The sequence below is a fragment of the Microchirus variegatus genome, assembly GCF_963457635.1.
Source record: "Microchirus variegatus genome assembly, chromosome: 23".
NCBI lineage: Eukaryota > Metazoa > Chordata > Actinopteri > Pleuronectiformes > Soleidae > Microchirus > Microchirus variegatus.
The window spans coordinates 12,922,753-12,945,364 of NC_139824.1; the positions used below are offsets into that span (position 1 = coordinate 12,922,753).

At 40.1% G+C, this 22,612-nt stretch overlaps 1 protein-coding gene across 2 annotated transcripts in view; it reads right to left on the reverse strand.

Moving 5' to 3' along the window:
• The window catches only part of ctnna2 (catenin (cadherin-associated protein), alpha 2), a 262,995-nt gene that overhangs the window by 214,774 nt on the left and 25,609 nt on the right, over nucleotides 1-22,612 (reverse strand). For both annotated transcript variants that reach the window (XM_083909549.1, XM_083909548.1), the window contains exons 3-6: nucleotides 12,406-12,601; nucleotides 10,133-10,299; nucleotides 8,944-9,063; nucleotides 7,706-7,972 (exon numbers count right to left, since the gene is read on the reverse strand). In XM_083909549.1, coding sequence (XP_083765675.1) covers nucleotides 7,706-7,972; nucleotides 8,944-9,063; nucleotides 10,133-10,299; nucleotides 12,406-12,601 — 750 coding nt within the window. The remainder of the gene's footprint in view (nucleotides 1-7,705; nucleotides 7,973-8,943; nucleotides 9,064-10,132; nucleotides 10,300-12,405; nucleotides 12,602-22,612) is intronic.

The following is a 22,612-nucleotide window of genomic DNA, read 5'->3' on the forward strand; positions in this document are numbered from 1 at the left end:
ATAGCCAGAGATAAACACGAACGTCATTAATTCCTGAAAATGAGCTTCGTGGAAAGGCAGCAGTGAATCTGATTATCACAATAGACCATAAGGTCTGGAGGCTCTGACTGTAACTAGTATGGATCTCTGTATCCAGTAACCGGTGACCCCTCCCACTCTCCTTCTGCCCCCCCTGCTCGTCCATGCATTATTGCCATCGAGACAAGCGAGGCGGTGGCTAATTACTGTACAGCAACAAACAAACCAATACTTCTCTATCCACCGGTCATGTCCCATTACTTCGGCTTAGTCCCCCCTTATTCATATTTCTCCTGACAGGTGCATCTGTCCATGGAGAACGAGACAGTGTTGTAATCGGCAGGCAGAGGATGTTGTGATTAAGAAGTGTACCCCTGGGCGAAACACGTGGCTCAGCCAAGGTGAAAATGACGGTGGAAAGTGGAGTTTTATTGAACACAACAGGGTTCTCGTCGATACCGCTGGCACTTGGCATTGTGTTCGATCAGTTTATTAATGCTTGGGGTTTGTGCGCGTCTGTCTGTTCACGAGTGTGCATCTGTGCATGTTTTAGTGTGACCTTCCTTTCAAAAAAAAAAAAAAAAAAAGGTACCAGCGGGGGAGCTCAGTGATCAGGATATACTCCTTCCCCCCCTCAGCCTGATACTCACAGGCAACCTAAGAATGTGTTCAGCAGCCACATGTTTAAACACTGAATCAAAGCGAGTCAAGGAGAGAGAGGGAAAAAATCGAGGCGAGAGAGACGGGATGGAGGGAGAAAAAAAAAGGCAAGATTGTCTGCGTGTGCGCGCGTCTGAGCACGTGCGTTAGTAGAAGCGAGGAGAAAGAGAGCAGGAGAGAAATAAGAGAGGGCCTGAAATGAGACAGCATGGAAAGGAGAGCACAGATTGATATAGCAATTACCAAGAAAGCTATCCCTCAGTTAGGAATACATCTACATACATTAGAGTCGGCTTGCTCCCCGGCCACCGTTTCTCTGAGGTTGGCTCACCGCGTCTCATACGGAAAAAATTGAGCATGCGGAAAGGTCAACGTTGGGCATTTCGCGGCACATACTCTTTACAGCGAAGATCTCATCTACCCACACACGGGAGGAAACATGTTTCGCCGGCAAACGAGAAGAATGCCTTTCAACTCCCACAATACAATCAAAAGTCTACCTTTGTACATATATATATATATATAGGGTATTAAAAGTGTGAAATCCCAAATGCACAAACATGGCCAGTTACCTGTCACTGCACAGAAGAAACCAGTGCAGCATTTGGAAAACTTACACTTCCACTGCAATACTTGCAACACTGACATTCAAAGGACTAGCCATCATGCACACTTTTTTTTTCCCTAAGCTACCAAGTAAATCCAATTATAGTCTCGCCATCATATAGAATGTGTACTCTCTGTGCAATGTGACTACAGGTCCTGCAATATACAGAGGAGCCGTTTGCATGGAAATACAATTCTGTGAGCCAAATGGGCTCAGAGTACAGAAGCCACTAGTGGATCAAGATACTTCAGAGACAAGAAGACAGACTAAAAGGATAGACGAAGCAAAAACAAAAAAAAAAGAGACAGAAAGGTGAGTGGGTGTGGGTGGAGGGGGGGTGTGTGTGGGCTGGGGTGCTGCGTAAATAAACCCCTGAAAAGACAAAAGAGGGAGAGGACAAACAGATGGAAACACAAACCATGGTAAAATGATCCAGTGCGACTTGACTCTCTGCTGCAGTCTCAAAGCTATAATCTGCAAGTGCGTGCACGTCTGTACTGTCTGTTTGTGTGTGTGTGTGTGTGTGTGTGTGTGTGTGTGTGTGTGTGTGTGTGTGTGTGTGTGTGTACGCAGCTGATGCACTTCACACTGTTGAGGATGCCTTTAGATCAGGTAGCTGGAGGTTTATGGGATCTATGATGATACAACAGGACCGGGACGCGGAAAGGTTGCAACACTGGCCGTCCTTTCTTCGCAGGCACGTCAAGGAGAGAAGAAAAGAACTACTATCCAACATGTGTAGGCCGAGACAAGGCTGTATGTGGTAAGCTTTTTCATAATGAATTCTCTTTCACAAAGCCCTAATTGACGGATATGCATACAACAAAACATCTGAGCCTCAGATGACGCCTTATTGGAACAAAATTATACAAGGTGATGCAGGCTTTTGCTCCGAGCAATGAATGAGCCAGAGAGAAAACCTCTGTTTCTAAGGAGTTGCTGGAAAAAAGGATAAAAATGGATATGATAGTGAGAGGGTGGGGGATAAGAGAGAGGGAAAGAGATGGCCAATGGATGAACGTTATTAAACACTGCCATCTGTTGGTGAAAGCATGAACCGACAACATGCTTTGAGGGAGAGGCTAATGCATTTGAACAGGTACATCTTTCACAACCACTGTGTTGGTTCAAGAAAAGTAAATGAAAATAATGAAAAAAATAATAATATGCTATTATAAAGCCCACTTAGAAAGAAGCAGAAGTAGCACTAAGCTCGAGGTAATCATTTTTGATGCAATCACCAATCACAATTATGCTACACCATCACAATCTTCTCCTTCTTCCCCTGTATAAGTCATACTTGTTCATAAAGAAAAAAAAAAAGGTTTTGATGGGAAGTTGAAGGTGCCTTTATGTGTTACATCAACAAAGTCACATTTAAAAGGCTGTTAGCAGGTGCTTAGTGCTTTTGACTGTACAGAGATAAAGAGGCTCAAAGCAGGAAAATGGCAAGAAGACACAGGGAGGTGTTTTTTTCATATTAAAATGTGCACAGTAGTAACTAGGCCAGAGAAAGAGACTTGTTTCCTGCCTGCAAATTGAAGTTCACAGATAGGCTATTGAACGCATCTCCTCATGTCGCCCTGTATGTGCGGTGAAACTGGCTCGGACAGCTATATAACTCGCATTCTAGGAACTCGTTGTACACCTTCTACATTCAATTCACAGTTATGTAGCTCTTCGTGTTCTTGAAATATGCTACAACTGTGCCTGTGACCTAAAATCTGTGCCTGTGTGTGTGTGTGTGTGTGTGTGTGTGTGTGTGTGTGTGTGTGTGTGTGTGTGTGTGTGTGTGTGTGTGTGTCTTTACCCACATCCCCATTGGGGCTTGACTCCATCTGTCCTACCACTGAGCTCAGATCCCCCAAATTAAGACTTCTTCATTTCAAGATGACAGCGCTTTATCCTGGCATAGCAAAGTTAAACCATCCAGTTATCCACAGATTTGCATCTCCTGTGCATCTGGAATAATAAAATCCATTTTAAAAAGGGACCAGATATTGAGTTTTTACCAAGGCAGTCTATGTAACAGATGAGTCGGTCTGTGACATGTTTAGTTGTGATTAAAATTTGAAAGGATTTTCAAAAACAGTCACTCAAAATCCAAACAGGTGTCAAAATGTAATTATTGTAACATGCATTTTGATGCCCTTGGGGAGTTTGGGATACAGTGCCACATAATAGTAAATAATTATTAAATATATATATATATATATATATAATACATATTTTGGGCTTTTTTTTCCCTTTGTGGTTGTTTGATGCCCCTCCAGTAGATGGCACCCTAGGCGATCACCTAGGGCCAAAGCCTAGAGCCGGCTCTGCTGTATGTATTAATATTACATTACATGTAAATTTAGCTGACGCTTTTATCCAAAGCGACTTACATTGATCAATTCTCACATCTGAGGAAGACAAGTGGCATTAAGGGCACTGCCTAAGGGACAACACTGGGTATTAGCTGACCTGTACTGACTGGGATTTGAACCCCAGTCCTCCACGCCAAGGTCTACGGACTACGCTACTGAGCTATTGCAGCTGACTGGCAGTTAATGTTTCATACATATGCATAAGACTTGACATGCAATTCAATTTATTATCCTTTTTTTGGGGGGGGCGGGGAAGAAATATATATTTAAAAGATCCAGACAGGGATTAGCCGCATTGGGAGAGGACGGAGAAAAAAAAGAAAAAAAGCCAGACTATGATTACAGAATCATCCTTCATTGGCTGTCAGCAAAAAAAGTAAAGATGTGGTAACGTCTTCTTATTCATGAGCTGGCCTTTCAGGCTTGCTATAGACACTGAACTGTGTGCAGCATTTAAAAAGCCTCATCTCGACTTCTGTGTCACGGTGAGTGTGTAGCTGTGATGTTCAGAGTGACAGAACATATGAGCCACAGTCATGCTTCAAACAGTCTTGAGCACATGTTCACCCTAAACATGGGATATAATCCAATTGGCAGGGTGCTGCTTTTACACATTATTGCACGTTTTGGCGTTACGATTAAAGGGATGATTGAAGAAATGCGATTTATATCGTAACACATCTGCATTTCTGTCTGACTTAACGTCCTCTAAAGTGTGAGTGAGACAGGGAAACCTCCATCAATGACAGGAGTACAGCAAGCTAACATGAAAAGAATGTTTCAATATTCAGGTTTTTCGAGAATCACCCAACTCTGCAGCTTTTACTGCATGAACTCTATTGGCATGCGTCTAACTCATAATACACACAGTAGTTGCTAATGATTTAACCTTTCTGTCACTCCCTTTTCACAAATGCATGGCTAATGCGTTGTGTCATGTGTTGTGTAATGTGTCACAGCATGGACCTCAAGTGTGATGCGTCATAGCGGAGTTCATCAGGTCAAAATGACCCCGACTGTAGAGTCAGAACACTGGGCGAAGAGCATGTTATCACGTTGAACTGCTGTGCATCTACAGAATTAAATTCAAGGCTTTTGCTTTTATTTTTTTTTCCCGAAAAAGTTGTGTGCTTTGGATTAAATAGACATAAAACAGAGTTGTTGAGATTATCTATGGCCACAGCCTAATGACTTATAACCAGTTCAATAAAAAACTACTATCTAATGTTTCCCAAAATGTCTACAACTAGATGTTTAATTATTCAACTTGTGGAACAACTGTGTCTGTGTTATACCCAATACCAAAACAGCATTATGTAAAACAATTGCAGTGTCTGAGTCTTTCCACAGGGGGTCACTCACATACTGAAAACAGGCTTGGGAACAGAAGAGAGAACACTAACAAAAAGCATTTTTGGAGGCATTTTTTTCATAGACTGTTTGCCCGACTATGAAAAAATAGACCAGTACACTGTGTGCATATTAATCAAGAAATAAAGGTGAGTTATTCAAATGGGCAATGGAGAATGAAACTGATATGGCGAGTTTGCATGTTTTTTGTCACGTCAGTGTGGGTTTCCTTTGGTTCGTCTGATCCAAAGACAAAGCAGGTTAGGTTAGTTTTGACATAATACCTTTCCCATACATCTACAACTACAATTAACACTAGTCACAATGTACCCTGTGATGGTAATTCCAGAGATTCAAACTTGGCAGTGAAATACATAAGGCATAATTATGTGCATGTGTCCAAGAGAGGACAGTCAAGGAAAGGCATGGGCAATATGAATGAATAAATACATGAATGAATGAAGGACAACAAAAATGAAATGTCAACCTAACACCTCCAAACAAAGTCATATTATGGATGTCATCACTGCCACTATCACGACCACATTATTTAGGATTATTCCCCCTCTCATTTTGGCGGCATACCCCCCCCCCCCTCCTTGTTCTTGATTTGGCATACACTTTTACAGCAGATGCCATTCCCGACTCAACCCACTCCATTCATCTGGGCTCGGGACCAGCACTACAAGTACACTTATGTACACCCACAGTGGCTGCATATATTTTTGGCAATTTTGGGTTAAGTGTCTTGCAGAGGGAAAAAAACGGCGTCATACAGACTCGAGAAAGCCAGTGTTCAAACCGCGGACTCATCGGGTGGAAAAGACTAACCGCTCCATCACTGACTCACACTCGGCCCACTAATGATAATCAAATTTGCTCATCAGCCACAGTCACGAGCAGCGAAGTACAAAAGAGGTGCCACCCTGAACAGGATGACAGAGTCAGCCACACTGAGTGTAGAGGATTCAAATTTCTCCTTTTTCATCGCACTAGTCCAGTAACATCATTGGAAGTTGTCGCCATTTAAAAGAAAGGCATAGTTGCCATGGTAACAGCAAGTGCAGTTAAAAATTTGTGAGATACATTTTTTTCAACTAAATACTTCACAACAGTAGTTTTCCATCCGTCCTCAGCGATGCACTCATAAAGTTAGGGGTCTGTTGCATGTTGTGATAAAATACACAGTCACTCAAAGACACAAGCAACACAGCAACCCAAGAATAAAAAAGGTCATCTATTCCGGAATCTGCCTCATTGTAGAGGTGGTCGTGAATACTCTGCAAGCACAGGATTGTGCAAAAAAAAAAAAAAAAAAAAAGGAGAAAATGACAAATGCGCAAAACTGTTGCCTGTACAACTGTGTTCAAGTGAGAAAATCTTTGCATAGTCAACGTCTTTGTCAGCAAAAGCGACTTATCGCAGGCGGTAGACGTGAAACGGTTCAGCTGCAGTGTGCAGCTACAAATGGCTTTGAGAGGAAATGCAGGATGTAAGTAGGACAACAAGCTGCGTTCAACTGTAACCATTCAAACAATGCCGAAGACCAGAGAGAGGATAATGTTGAATTTGCAGCTATTGAGCTTGACAGACAGACTCTTCCTTCAACTGTTTTTACGTCAAACAGAAATTAATGTTCGTAATAGTTACAATGTTTTCAAAAAGTACATAATAATGAGTGTTCTATCTCTCTTATCACTATTATTAGGTACTCTCTCTCTCGCTGATTTGAACCTTGCCGTTGTTTCGTACTGTACTGTACTTCCTCTCACTTAATCACGGAGTTCTCTTTTATTCCCCATCCTTGCTGTCTTACAAATGCAAACTGAAGGAGCCTCTCGCCGCACCTGTTATGTTTCCTCCTTGATTTCATCCGAGCTGGTAGAAGCAAATAGCCTTTTGCTTTGGATCACCGAAGTACATCCTGTCCAATCACAAATGTGTTTTTCCTAGAGTGTGATTGCTGCCTCATTTGCCACTCAATCACCATTTCCCTTCCATTCACTCTGAATCAGTCCGTTGCTTCCATTCTGTCAGTAAGATTACTTTTTATGAAATGATACATGTTGGGTGATGTATTTAAGAACATTCTATGAAAACATCATTAGTGCCGTTTGAAACTAAAAGCCTAAAATACCACGCTGCCTGGAAGTGCGATGGAGTAAATATCTCATTCCTACATATTACTGCCATTCAGGCCTCATCAGTCATGACAAATTAAAATGTACCTTTTACACCAACATCTAAATCATCCCAATGCCCTCACCTCACGATATGATCAGGTGAACTACCTCAATTTAAGGCATCACCTTTATGAGAAGCATTAGTTCACTATCAATGTATAACCACTAGAGGTCAGCAGAGAATCATATTATAGAGAAAACTTTTTTTAGTACAATAAAATCACTCATCCCTGACCTACTTAACCTACAACTTAACAGATGCAAATGAATGCATCTCAGTAAATAAAAAGAATTACATCATGCATTCATGGCATAGTTTAAATTATTTCAAAATATTGGCACACTTTATTTTATTTAAGCACTTTATCGTCATAGTATAAAAAGATGGAGAAAAAAACCTGTCATGGAAGTTATTTGATGAGAAAAATAGCAACTGCAGCTAAAGATGCTATATTGCACACTGTAACACTTGAGCATGACTTGTGTGTGAAAGAGCATAATTAGGCGTGCTCACTTACATCAAATTCATTGAGGGCAGCAGCCAGTTCCCCAATACCAGCGTGGCCGTGTTTCTCATCAGTGGGTGAGGTGGCCTGAGCAGCGCTGGAAATGCCTCCTATCGCTTCCTGCACCTGTTTGAACACGTAGTCCCGGTTGGCACGCGTGGCGGCCACATCCGGGTGGCGCAGGAAAGCCTGCGAGGCCGTGTACAGCATGGTGGCGTTTTTCTTAAGGGCCCCACGTGCGGCTGCCATCTCATCTCGACACTGGGGATCTTTAAGTTCCTGTAAGGGTGACACGGTGGCTCTTCAAATATTCCTAGAAATGCTTGTGAAATTAAAATGAATGTTTAATGACATAACATTGATTTATTATAATCCAAATCTCCTGAAAACACAACAATTATCATCCAATCTGATTAACTGATATATGGCACCAGTTCAAAAACACTGGAGCTGGATGGTATATGTTTATTTGCTATCTTCCTGTGTCAAATAAACACTAATGTGTATATTTGCAGAAATATGATAAATATTTCCTAGGGAAGAGCATAAATATTAATCATGTGCATAATTTGACTAACACCATAAAAACTAAACAGACTGTGAGAAACTGATAATTATACCTGGATGATATCATTTAGTGTTTACTCGTACGTTTTATCACCTCACTGTCGCAATTTATGTATTTCTATAATTAATAGCCTTAATGACGATGTGGTCTTTTTGCAGATAAAGCAGATAAAAGCATATACTGTAGAACTGCAACTCAGTATGTATGTGACTGTTTTTCAAAGGCTGAAAATATGGGCCATCGCTAGGATCGTGGCCCTCCAGTAGTTTCCGGTCAGAAACTTTGAAGCATCTATAAATCGCTTTAATTACTCTCAAGCATTTTCAGGGGTATTTTCTGGGTAAAGCTGTTATTTCTCAAAAAAAAATATTTTTTTGCTGTATTGTTCATGTGCTTCTCCAATTCTTTACCATCACCATAACTTGTAGGAGTTTTTACGTGACATTTTCATCTTTTGTTCTGCTGTTTGTCTTTCTTTGCAAAGAGCCTTTATTCTCCATACAAGTGAAACGGTGGCTTTGTTCCAGTAAACCTAGTTAAGAGTGACTGGAGAGTGGGCAGTTTGATTATATTATAATGATGGCTAAGATAGTTACACGTTTACACCATTTGTATCCCAACACAGGATCTCTCCTGGTCTCTGAACATGACACAGATGTTCTGTTGTGAAAAAGTGTCTTACCTGCTGTCTCCGGGCTGCCACATAATTGAGCTTCACCATCTCCTTTCCGAACTCCTTGAATCGGTTGGCCAGGTCCTGTTCATTAGTCGCATTCTTTACACCCTCTAAGGCCTCCTCTACCTACACAGCATGCACACACACATACAAAATCTTTAACAGAACTCAATGGACATGTGTAGGTGTTTTTTTTATAAGTAGTTTTGACCAAGTAATATTTAAGCCAGGCATGTCCAAAATCAGGAAAACAGGAGTTTTCACTCCTGTGTGGCTTAGATTTGGTTATGTTGCCATTCAAAAATGATTAATGTGATAATGACATTTAAATTATTACAAAATTTGTATGAAACATTCCCTGTTGGAAAAGGCCACTGGGGCCCCAGAAATCTTCACAAATCTGGCCCGCGTTAAAAAAGGTTTGGACACCCCCGACATGAGCCATCTACTTGTGCATTTACATGTCATCCAGTTTTGTGGGTTTAAACCCATTTCCCATTACTAATGAAAGTGCCAGATACACAAGATGTAATGAAGGGACAGAAGAGAGTGAGAGATAACTTTTAAGTGGCCTTTGATGACGGGGATTATGCTGGCTCCAGTTAAGCCCCTCTGTGGGCCACAAGAATGAAGTTGGAAGGGAGGACACAATGTGTGTGTGTGTGCGTGCCTGTGTGTGTGTGTGTGTGTGTGTGTGTGTCTGTGATTGAAGTTGCATGTTGTCAGGAGTTTCAGATTATAGGAATTGCATATCATTTTCTTTTCTCAGCCTTGAGCCTTTTCCAAAAATAAGGAGCGGAATCAATCTCCAGTCAGATGACTGCTCTGAGTGAGTGGAATGTGAATATGTAAATAATAATAATAATAATAACGCCACTGCACTTCTGCGATATAGCACTGATATGATACTGATAAAGTACAATCAGAACTGCTGACACGTGCATTATCTACCGTACATGCTGATAGTTTCTTTCACAACTGTCTTTTTTGGAGCGCACTGTGCACTCAGGCACAGTCTCAGATCTCATAAAAATTGCAATTATATTAACATGAGCAATTACAGCGTTCCGCCTTGCAGTGGAGACAGTAATGCCTGGCATTTATACAACACCGCTGGCCCCAATATCTCTCGGTTTAATATCGAAAATGTAACCTACAATGCCGTACTGCGGGTGCGAGCGATGAAGGCACTTACGATTTTAAGGTGGGCGAGCAGCCTCATGACATCGGCCATGTCAGCGAGGATGAGTAAGCGCGTGACGGCAGAGAGCAGGGCACGGGCAGCCCTCACCATCGTGCCGCGTTTCACGGAGGAACACGGGTCGTCGGCAAACTCCGACGAGGCGATCCGCATCGTCTCTCCTGCGCAAGGGAAGGATGAAATTGAAGAAAAGGGGTCAAGAATATTCCTCATCTCAGACTGTTGCCGGTGTGTATATGTGTGTAGATTGAATGTGTATCTGTAATAACCTATGTAAGTTCAACAGCTATTTACTATCATTTCAGAGCACATACAACTATGTTGATTATTAGGCGATTGTATATGTGCAAGCTCCTCCGCATTCTTAATATACAGCTAGCTACTGGTGAGTAACAGGCCTTGATTAAATAAAAATGTCAAATGTTTCCTGCCGGGTCAATAGCAAAGTGGCAGCAGGTCAACACAGACAGTGCCAGCTGTTCACTAAATTAAAAATAACGAGGAAATAAAGTTGTTTGCACTGCAGTGATGTTCAGTGAATCAATAACCCCTCAATTTTTTTTTTTTTTTTTTTATGAAACTGCAAGGAAAAGCAACCAATATGCTGACATAAATACACAAACCAGGTATCCAAACTGAAAAACATTGAGGCAAACGAGCTATCGGAGCATTTATGGCAGTGCCAAAAATCAGTCTGTCCCAGTAATGAGCGGTTTCAGGCTATAAAGAACCTGGTCACTGAATTCCTGAATAGGGCTGATTAGGTCACAGTGACATCGGTGTGATTAGAACATTTTACCTGCTCCAAAATGTGATGTGTCCTGTTAGACCCAGCTGAATATACTCAACGTGGTCCTATGTCCATAACTGCACTGTTAGGGGGGTATGAATGTCCACAAGCAAAGAAGGGCTAGATAAAAGCAGGTCATGAGCATAGAAGTTCCAATCAATTTACTTGTTTTTTCTTGCAATGCCTAACAAGTGAGAAGAAAATAACCTGTCATGTCCGATGTCAGCTCTTTATAGCAACAGTCTATTTCATGCCTCGCTGTGTGCCAATGTAGTCAAGTCAGTGCTCGACAGCAGCTGCGTGGAGCCGACAGTGCAGGAAGAGGAATGTGGCTGCTACCTACGACAACATGCATACACTGAGCTCCATTCGCTCCTTCTGCTGTTAATGAACAAGGTGTCCGATTCCATCGTTTGGATTCACATCAAGATTCACAGCACGGACACAGCACTTTAAAGAGTTAACAACTGTGATGTTGCCCCGTTTGCATTAGAGAACACGGACGATGCTTTGCTCAAGTAAGGGTTCAGTGACTTGAAAGACTTTGAAAGTAGTTCCAAGTAAGAGTGGTTTTAGGGTCAGGTTTTTAAGTTCTGGGCCTCCACACAGTCAGAGCTTTAATGAAGCATGACTTTTGGGTAAACAACTCCTTAATTAGGCTCACGAAAAGCCCCAAAAACCAATGCCCTCTAACTAGTTAGTTATATTTAATGAATTCCCACTCGCATCTGAGCCTATACATGTAAACGTTGATTAAATATATCCTCAAAATTAAAATTTACAAAATGCATTAATCTCCCCATGTAGCTTTTAAAGCCAGGAAAACAGTATAAATATATTGTTTATACTTCATGCAGGTTTAAAGTTTGCAGATCCTTTGCCAGGTTGCCAGTCCATCATAGTCACGCCACGCCAATTATGACAAATAAGAATCACGTTCATACTTATGGTTATTTTAGAGTCTCCAATTAAACTTATCCCAAAGTTATACGTCTTTAGACTGCGAGAGGAAGCCTGAGTATTTCGGAAAGAAGAGGACCGAGCTGTGAGGTGACGATTCTATCAATCCCGGGTGTAAATAATGGGTGGGGGGCAGGGAAAATAGAACCATTTTGTTATTGTAACTCATCAAACATCACTGTCTGGCAAACAAATGGCTACCCACACAAACGCTGTTAACAGGAGACTGATGTGTTGTTTTGTGTCCACCCTCTCTATTGAACATGTACCCGTCAAGCCCTTTATTTATTTTGCGACTTGTTCTGTAACATTTTACTGCACAGTGCACTTCACATGCGACTGTCAGGCTGGTAGTATCACGTTTTGGGAGAATGTAGAAAACAGCCCTCAAGTCAATGTATGGATTTCTGCGATCCCATTTGTATTAGTAGCTTAGCAGTTTTGATATAAAGGAATGCAGTATAGTAATTATCCAGTTTGCAGGAAACCATTAAAAACCAGTAGGAAAACTTCTCACCTTGCTTACGGACATCCTCCACTGCAGCAATAAGCTCTTCCTTGAGGTCCTGGCTATCTTTAGCGATCTGCTCACCCTTCTCCAGAAAGTTCTGCGTAGCCTGCTCAACAGAAACTGCCAAGACGTGGGCCTTCTTGGAGCGCCCTTTCTTCTTACTGGACGGCCCTTTGTTGCTGGTGTTCACCAGGGTAGTCACCTGTGCAAAAGAAGACATATCGGTTGGTTGAGTAACATTTTTTTTAAAAAAAGGGCACCATGGTGAGCCATAGCATTATGATTACTCCTGCATGATTCGAAAGATATGCATAATATTTTGTGCCGGTTTTGGAATGCATGGTGAAAACCACAGATAGCCACATCCTAAACAGTTCCACAACTTATACAAGATGTAAAATTCATTCAGAATGCAGAATAGCTGCAGACACATGTCTTATTGTACATTAATCAAAAAAACTGCCTTACCTGAGACAAAAAACATAGGAAAAAAAAGTAATCCTTCAGTTTAAGGATGAAAAGCTTATCGGGCAGTTTTCCCCATTACAGAAATGTTTTATTAATTGAGTGTCAGGTAATAATTTCCTAGGTAGACCATAAAGCTCATAATCAATCAGATGTGTTTGAAAACTCTACTAAATAAATCTTTGATTTAGATGCATTTTTGTTTATCTTTTCTGTAAAAGAAATGCAAAAAGACATTTTCCATATTCCATACGCATTTCTGTATTGGACCACAAGGCAATTGAATTTTCCATACAGCAGACAGACAGAAGGTTGTTAAGAGCGAGTATGATTTGTTAATTTCATGTATAGATGCAGTGATGGCGTCTCATGGTCACAGCAGAAAAAAGGACTAATTTTAGACGAGCACTCGACAGAAAAAAAGACGTCAGACATCTATATGGTTTCCTCACTAAAAAAAAGAAGCTTTTAGCTAATTAACAATCACATATTACTCTCATGAACATGCAAGCAAGTTTTTGGCCTTTCTTCCACATAAATAATGTGGTGGAAAATTGATAACTGAAGTTAAATCAAAATGACATTACCCAGGAAACCAACATGTTTCCTGAAAGCAATGAATCAAACAATACAGGCAAATGTGCACACATCTGTTAAGGATGCACACGAGTAGAATTGCTCATAACACATTCAAGTCAGATTGCTTTGAGGAGTATCAGTCTGACAGCAGCTGACCTCATAAAATGGTTAAGTTGAAGAACACATCAGATCAGAGGCTTTTAGTCCTACAAGGCTGCTGAGAGCAAAGTCGTGTCCTGTCCATATTGCATCAACCAAGCACTTGTGGTATGAAATAAAAAAGTTGAACGCATGTTCTCTCTCAAAGAGTCATAAAGACATGAAGACTTAGAATTATTATCTGTACATACACATACAACCAACATCCGGTTGCTAAATCACGTAGCAATAACATCCGCTAGCTTAGATGCTAACGCGCTAGCGCGCTAGCATAGCAGAAGTGAGCTCGGCATGACCCTTCATTAAGAAGTGCAGCCAAGGATTTTGCGCCCTGTAACAACAGCCCCTACTATATTCCGCAATGCGTTGTGCATTGTCCATCTTCGTTCAACGGCGAAAAAACACGCGCAGCTTCTCGAGGCAGCAGTTCGCAGTGACAGAAGCGGCTACATGCTAATTAGCCATGTGTTTCGCAGCCTCTGTGACGTGCAGCTAACCCAGGACTAGGAATCGATTCAGAGCAATCGAACAACACTAATTCAAATACAACATTTATGGTTTTAAGAGCCCCAATACTGTGATTTGCAACTTGCATAGTCATAAAAAAATAATAGGGGAAAAAATAAATAAATAAATAAAGACTTTTATTTGTTTGCTGGATTTGTGCTGGGCAAACTTGTTCCTGGTTTACTCGTGGTGGTGGGTCACAAATATGAAGCACAACGCTGTGTTTATTTCATGTCTAGGTTTGATAAATCAATATTTTCATCATTACATTCCAAACCTGTAAAGCACACACACGTCTCTACTCGTAAGTTAATGGATGAAAGCACACTGTTCAACAGCAAACAGAATGCACACAGCTTGTTTTATAGAACCGCTGTGCAGCCCGAGGCTACGGGTCAATAATAGGGAAACAATAACAATCAGATACTCGGATCCATGAAAAAGACAATGAACATGGTCTGTATGGAAACATGCTCTAAAAACCGAAGCGTATTTAATAATACAGGACTGGGCGCACGTCGTGGCTGCTTTTCAGGGGGGGGGGGGGGGGGGGAACAAATCAGTCAAGTCAAAGCTCTTGTTCGCGTTTTGTTCTGGAACAGTGACATTAAAAGCAAAAATGTATATTTAATTAAGCCTGAAATAACCTCACAGCATGCACAGACGGACAGATTTTAGGAAAATGTCATCCTCTTATTTATCAAACGGGCGTTAGAGCTGAATTAGATATTGCACTCAAAATGCTGAATTTTGTGATTGTAATAAACAATTATCATTGCAACAATAATAAAAAAATTTACAGCCATATATTCAGAAACTTAAAAATATGTATCTGAGCCAGGCGAGTTTCCACAGAGCCCTGTCATTGCAGCCACATCCAGTGCTTATAAAGCGTAGGTAAGAAATACTAACTTTGGGCAAGAATAAGAAACGCGCTGCACAACATTGATTTAAACGTAAATGTTTGTTTAAGATTTCCCACCGATCTCTTTTAATGAGTCATTTATTGCAATAACGATTTATGTTCAGTAATTAACCGACACACAAGCTTCTCTGCCTGGTTTTTTTCCCAGAACTTCTGCAGTGAGAATCCTGGGTGTTTAGATGTGGAGATGAAGGACATTAACGCCTCTTCTCAGCTGGTGGTCAGGTGTTTTTTATTAATTTAATTATTTAAACCGCAGGATATGACAGATGGTCCAGCTGTTTTGCCTTTGAAACCTGTTCCATACTGGCACTAATGAAGTCTATGTATAAGGAAAAAAGGGGAAACGGGGAAAAAGAGGATGTTTAAAGGTGTATGGAAATACTTCCACACAAACTCCAAAAACGTATACGTTTCCTGGGACCGACCTTATAGAACAGGAGAATGCATGCACTTAAATATTATGCATAGAAAAATACAGGGATCAGACCATGTTTATGGCTGGACTTTAGAGACTTGCAACTGTGCTTTTAGTACACAACCTGAAATATTCCATTACAGTAAAGAGACATTTATCGCATAACTCGGATATAGGCCTTTACTTTATGAGTTCGCAAGGCTTTTAAAATAAAGAATAGTACATGGTCTATATACTGCATATATACACACACGTGTGCATGAGGCTCAGTCGTATGAAACCCTCTTTATTTTGGGTAACTTTTACTTTGCTTATTCAAATGTGTCCCGATACAAAAAAAAAACTATGAAAAAGAAAAAGGAAGAGGGTAATTATCAACACATCTACATTATGTACATGGCCTATATTTACATTACCAACAGACCATTTGTTAAACTCATGAGATAAATTACACCATTTTTGCTTTTTCATCGTCATGCCACGGGTACTTACTGTACAGTAGCGGCTGGTTTATGCTATGTGAAAGTTCAAAAAATGGCACATTTGCTTTTGTCATCACATTTTTGTCTTGTGCTGAAATAAGTCCCAGCTCCTGCAATAGTGCAGACTTTTCAAATCCGCGAGGCTCACGTGGAGGTCTAAATTTGCTAGTCCCATGTTTTCACAGCGTTTTTCCCTCAACATCCTCGTCCGACTCATTTTAATTCTCGCACCTTTGCCATCAGCGGTCACGTTTCAGCAGAATATTCATCGACTTGCTGAGCCTCGTTTCGATTCCGCTCGAGTACGCAGGATTTTTACACAACAATTCACACATACCCATGCAAGTTCAATGCTGATTTAACAACAAACATTCTCACATCCCTGCACACTGGAAGATTCTCCCAGAATGTTTGGGAACAAAATGTATTCATCCATTTATTTATGTATTCATTCAGTATGTGGGTGTTTTCTGCAATGCTGTATCGGAGCCTGAAGGTTGTGGGATAAGGCTAACGCTCCGACGAGGAAACTGTTACCAGGTAATACACGAGTGATTGCGCTGCGGCAATATTAAAGATAACCTTTCGTTCGCACATAAAGAGTTGCAGTGCCTTGCCCTCCCATTTTTTATTGCAGATCAATAGTATTTAAATGTCGTGTGGCCTTTTCCCCTCCAGAGCACTGGTCAGTGGACTCCTCACTCAGTAGTAAATCCCTGTGGCACGGCGTATAGCCACTCAATTTTCCGCCTTGGGCCTCCGATCCTCACACATCCAACAGATAAGAGATGCACTTTAAATGTTAAGCACTCGACATGTGTGACCACATGTGAATAAACACACAATCGTACACGCACGTAATACAGTAGGTATGGGCATTCCAAGCCAAAAAAAATGCTGGGTATTTTCTATCATGTAAATTCCATTTTGGCCAAATCAGAAGATGTTTTGCTCATGGAGGATATGTATATGTATATATATATATATATATATATATATATATATATATACATATATATATATACATATATACACATACACACATATATACACATATACATATATACACATATATATATACATATACATATACATATACATATACATATACATATACATATACATGTATACATATATACACATATACATATATATACATATATACACATATACATATATACACATATACATATACATATATATATACATATATACAGTATATATATACACATATACATATATATACATATACATATATACAGTATATATATACACATATACATATATACAGTATATATATACACATATACGGATATATATATATACATATACATATATAAATATATACACATATACATATATATATACATATATACATATATACACATATATATACACACATTTATACACATATATACATATATATACATATACATATATATATATATATATATACATACATTTATACACATATATATATATATATATATATATACATACATATATACAACATGGACAACAGTTGAATTATCAGATTTATCCATGAACCTGCAGTTTTCTGCAATGTTTTATACCGTGTATGTTTTTAATATAACAGTGTTTCCAACTGTACAGAATGAATGAGGGCAACAGCATCTCTTGAATTGCAAGATAGAACTTTTAAGGGCGATGTTAATTTGCTCTGCTTTAAAAAAAAATGTGCGATAAACATTTAGTTTCCCCACACTTCCTCATTAGTTACCCTCATAGGTATGTTTCTAATACTCTGTTTGATCCTCCCACTCCTTCATTATTATTCTAACCACCAATCTGGTTTCACTCACACTAAGGTCACTTGATTAATTTTTGAGAATTTTGCTTCACAGTTGATAGAGCTATTCAGTATCAGTTAATTCTAGTAGTGTTTTACATTTGGACATTCTTTAAATTACATTGCATTTAATACTAAAAAAATATATAAATATAGGTTGAGCACCAGTATCAGACAAAAACAAAACATTTGAATATCAGTCATTTCACCTGTCAGACCTTCAACATCCATTTAAAATACGACAAAAATAAACTTTCTTGTTGCATTTTTCCCCGTTTTCCTGAGTGAAATTGCCATGACATCACTTGACTGGGGTTTATTTTTTTTTTGTATGCCTTAAGGTTTTTGCATAATGCACATAACAAATGGCAAAAGCATGTGCAAGTGTACGCCATCTGAAATGTCTCACTTCAAAGACAAACCACATGAAAGCTTTCTCAAGTCTCATTAAGAAATGGCTTCAAGTGTGAGGCAGAGAAAGATCATTGTCAAGAAAAAAGAAAAATTGTGCAGATCAAGAGGGGGGAACAAAAAACTGGCTTCAAGAAAGACGGTGCATTTCAAACCCCTGCGAGTCTCACTCACCCAAAGGACAAAACTCAGAGGCACAAACAAAGCTGTGTCATTTATGCAGCGCAATGTAATGGAATAGGACCGTCCTGAACTTTTATGCAGGGATTGTTCGGTTTCTCCAATGTAAACACTTGGCACAGCTCTTATGGACAGGAATCAGTCCACTTACATCAGAAGGACAAGGGACACTATAAGTCACTATAAGTCATACTATACTATACTATACTATACTATACTATAAGTAATTTCTGTAAACCTGGAGACCTGTTCCACCAACAGAGTAGGTGACCTAAGACACCAACTATCAGCCACCTACTGTACATGCTGCCCTGAGCTCTTTTTCCACAGGTAAACTCCAACACTGACACAATAGCTGACTCTCTCTCACACCTCAACTCTGGTGAAACTGAATTATTTAACACATCTTGGATGAAAGGTGAGGGGCCCACGGTTGGTGTAGTGGTTAGCACTCTCGCCTTTGCAGCAAGAAGACCCGGGTTCATGGGTTCGAGCAACTACGGGGCTTTTCTGCAAGGAGTTTGCATTTTCTCCCCGTGTGCGTGGGTTTTCTGCGGGTTCTCCGGCTTCTTCCCACAGTCCAAAAACATCCAGATTTGGGGATTAGGTGAACTAGTCACTCTAAATTCGACCGTAGGTGTGAGAATGTGCGTGAATGGTTCTTTGTCTCTATGTGTGGCCCTGCGATGGACTGGCAAACTGTCCAGGGTGTACCCAGCCTATCGCCCTATGTGGGCTGAGATAGGCACAGCACCCCCTGCGACCCTCTGGTGGAGGATAAAGCAGTAGATTATGGATGGATGGATGGATGGATGGATGGATGGATCTTGATGGATGAAAGGTGAGGGGCCCACGGTTGGTGTAGTGGTTAGCGCTCTCGCCTTTGCAGCAAGAAGACCCGGGGGGGTTCCTGGGTTCGAGCAACTTCGAGCCCCGGTTGGAACAAGGGCTTTTCTGCAAGGAGTTTGCAATGTTCTCCCTGTGTGCGTGGGTTATCTGCGGGTTCTCCGGCTTCCTCCCACAGTCCAAAAACATGCAGATTTGGGGATTAGGTGAATTATTCACTCTAAATTGACCGTAGGTGTGAGTGAATGGTTCTTTGACTCTATATGTGGCCCTGCGATGGATGGGCAAACTGTCCATGGTGTACCCAGCCACGAACCTCCGATGGAGGATAGATCTGTAGATAATGGATGGATGGATGGATGGAAGGTGAAACGTCTTCAACCTAGCTCCGCTAACTCATGAAGATGACATGGAGGCGTAGGAACCTTCACCAACACAGTTTCGAGAAACGCGATAATAGAAACAGTGTATTAAAGTTAGGAATCTGGACTTCTGTTACACATACATTCTATGATACATACTTCACTATAATCATAATACAGAATAACCTTCAGGATCTCAAGCTTTATGACTGACTTGTGAGCACTGTATCTATAAAATCTAGATGGATACAGTTTTATAGAACTTTTATCCCTGGTTACTTTAAAAAAAAACTGATTCAACACCGCTACTAAACTAAATATACTAAACGTAAAATAATTCCACTGCTCAATTCAACTCAAGCACAGTGATGCAACTTCCAGCTTAATTTACCTAACATTGGACTATGGGGAGCCATAATGAAACTTTATATTGAACAACAAACGTGTCTCTGAGTGGATACTGAACTCAGCAAAAAGGTAGACAAAACGAGAGGGAGTGCTGTAGACAACAGTAGTTTAAAGGACCCTAGGAGGAACGTGGTGGTGGGTAAATTATTCATGGATACGACTTTATCATATTTTCTACGTTCTGTCGAACAGTAGCGCAGTGTTCATCAAATCAACTCAAATTTAAAGTTTGGAGGGGAAGAGGATGCCTGTCTGGAGAAAAGAAACAAAACATTTAAAGAGCACAAATATATGAAAGGCTCAATCGAGAAATGGCGGATGCACCAAACCTTTTTTTTTTTTTTTTTTTTTCCCGTGTTCTTCAGATTACATCTGGGTTGATTTCCCTCAAAGTCAAATCACAGAAAGTTTGCTCGCGCTCCCTTTCATCCTCTTTCTCTCCGACTCTCTCGTATACATACTTGCACCGGCATAACAAAACACGAGAAAGCAAAAGCTCCTGCTGGCTCGTTGTCAGAGGCCTCTGAAGATGTCACACCGATCGGCTGTATTCCGCTCATATCTGCTCAGAGTCTTTACAGCGTTATGTCCCAGTCTTATCAATTCAGGACACAGTGTGTGTGTGTGACAGATCTGACAACTATGACAACACTGACAACTATCCAAAGTGTTTGGTTACAGCAGCATATTCACCTTGGACTCTCCTATGTTTCAGCAGGGAGTGATAATGCATATAAAAAGTGAATAAAATGCACACACTTTAACAGTTTTTGTACCAGGAAATACATACTTTGTGTTTGGTAAAGTATAATTAATGAAAAATTACAAAAAACTACAGAAACACCTCTTGAAAATTGGAGGTGACTAGACCCTTTATAGTCTGGTGTTTGTACATTATAAAGGAATGTATAAAATGCGATTATATGATTCCTGAAATGGAATTAAATTCCAATATAAATAATAAAACTGCAGAATAATGTTTGATTTGATGTTTTTTTATATATATATATATATATACACAAAAGGAGAAAGTATAAAGTACTTCCCTTTGTGCACAACGATAACAAAAAACCATCATAAATGGTACTCATGTGCATGACCTGCTAAAACCAATGCAAGATTGAATTCTGCAGCATTATTACTTACTTCATTAAATCCAAAGCTGTTCTTGTAAAACATGCACTTTATGCATGAAGACCAAAGTAATATGTCGTAGGGTGTGACATCAATTTATTCCTCCAGTTGCAACAAGTCTATATAGTAAAATTAATAAGAATTCTGCATTCTAAATATTTTCTATTGTGTTACTGTGTGCGGTGTTGCTTCATATTTAAGTGCCAGGGCTTACTTATATTTAATACTATGAAAATGTTCTTGTTTAGCGCAGGCACTTTGGATAGATAATCTGTTCTAAATATGACATTCTCACAAAATGACAATTAAAAACAGCAAAATCACTAAGCCTAATGTTTTTAGAGTGGAAGGTACAATGAAGAGCTGAGATTGGTGGGCAATCCCTGATGAAGTTTCTCTTCTGTGAGAGAAAAAAAAAAAACAGCCAGAGAGAAACCTGCATCTGTGCGTGTATTGCTGGCTGAGGTTCAGAACCCTTTGGGCAAAACATATGCTGACAACATAGTACGGCGTTAGAAGACACCGCTCAAAGACGGATGAAAAGTGTGTCTCACAAGATCCAGCGCTGACCCCTGAGGCACTGGCAGAGGTAATGAAAAGAGAAGCTAACAAGGGGGTGATCTGCAGAGTGACACATCATCATCATCATCATCATCATCAGATCACTACATAAAAACAAAGCACATATTTCTTATGTCACTGGTGTTTGTGGGTGTCACTTTTGCACCAAAAAAAAAACCTATATTAGAAACAATATTGACTGATTTCCACAACACATTTAACAGCTGTCTTGAGTGCAGATGGGAGCTCTCCGGAAACCAGAACTGCTGAGGTCACTGCCAGATTATCAAAAAAAGAATTATGTACTGGCCAGCTGCAGCCATTTCAGTAAAATTATGAGGGTAAATGATAAGGTTATTATGAGAATGATAAACAGTAAGTCCCTTTCTTTGCCAAGAAAAAAACTCACTAAATGAAAAAAAGATGGCTCTGCACATTAAGGTGTAACTGTACAGTGATTAAGGCTTATCTTGTTGGCAGTGCACGTAAATTTCTGAACTTATAAAGACATCATCCCATGATTACACTTGATTGATGCATTTTAATACTTTACGACAGAGAAAATAAAGTCACATTAAACTTTTAAATATGCAAAATTCAAGCTATTGCCAAATGAGGTCTATCCTAACTTAAATTGAGAATTGCTTCCTGTGGAAAGGCAAGTGTCCATTGTGTAGTACGGCAGGAATCATGGGTTCCAGACAGTCTATGAACATCACTCAAAGCCTCTTAGCACAAATACTGTCATCCAAATTCAAACGAGGGATAGAAAAGAGTGCAAAGAATGGAGAAGCTCACTTGTCCAAAATCCCAAGAGCCCACTCCGCCGCTTCTCGTTTCAGCACTCCGTTTTCGAAAAAGTGGAAAAGATGTGTTGTGGTAAAAAAAAAAAAAAGCGATTTCAAGATAATGCTCTGTGTATCCTCTGAAAATGGCATTCCTGCACAATCTGACAGACAATCAAAT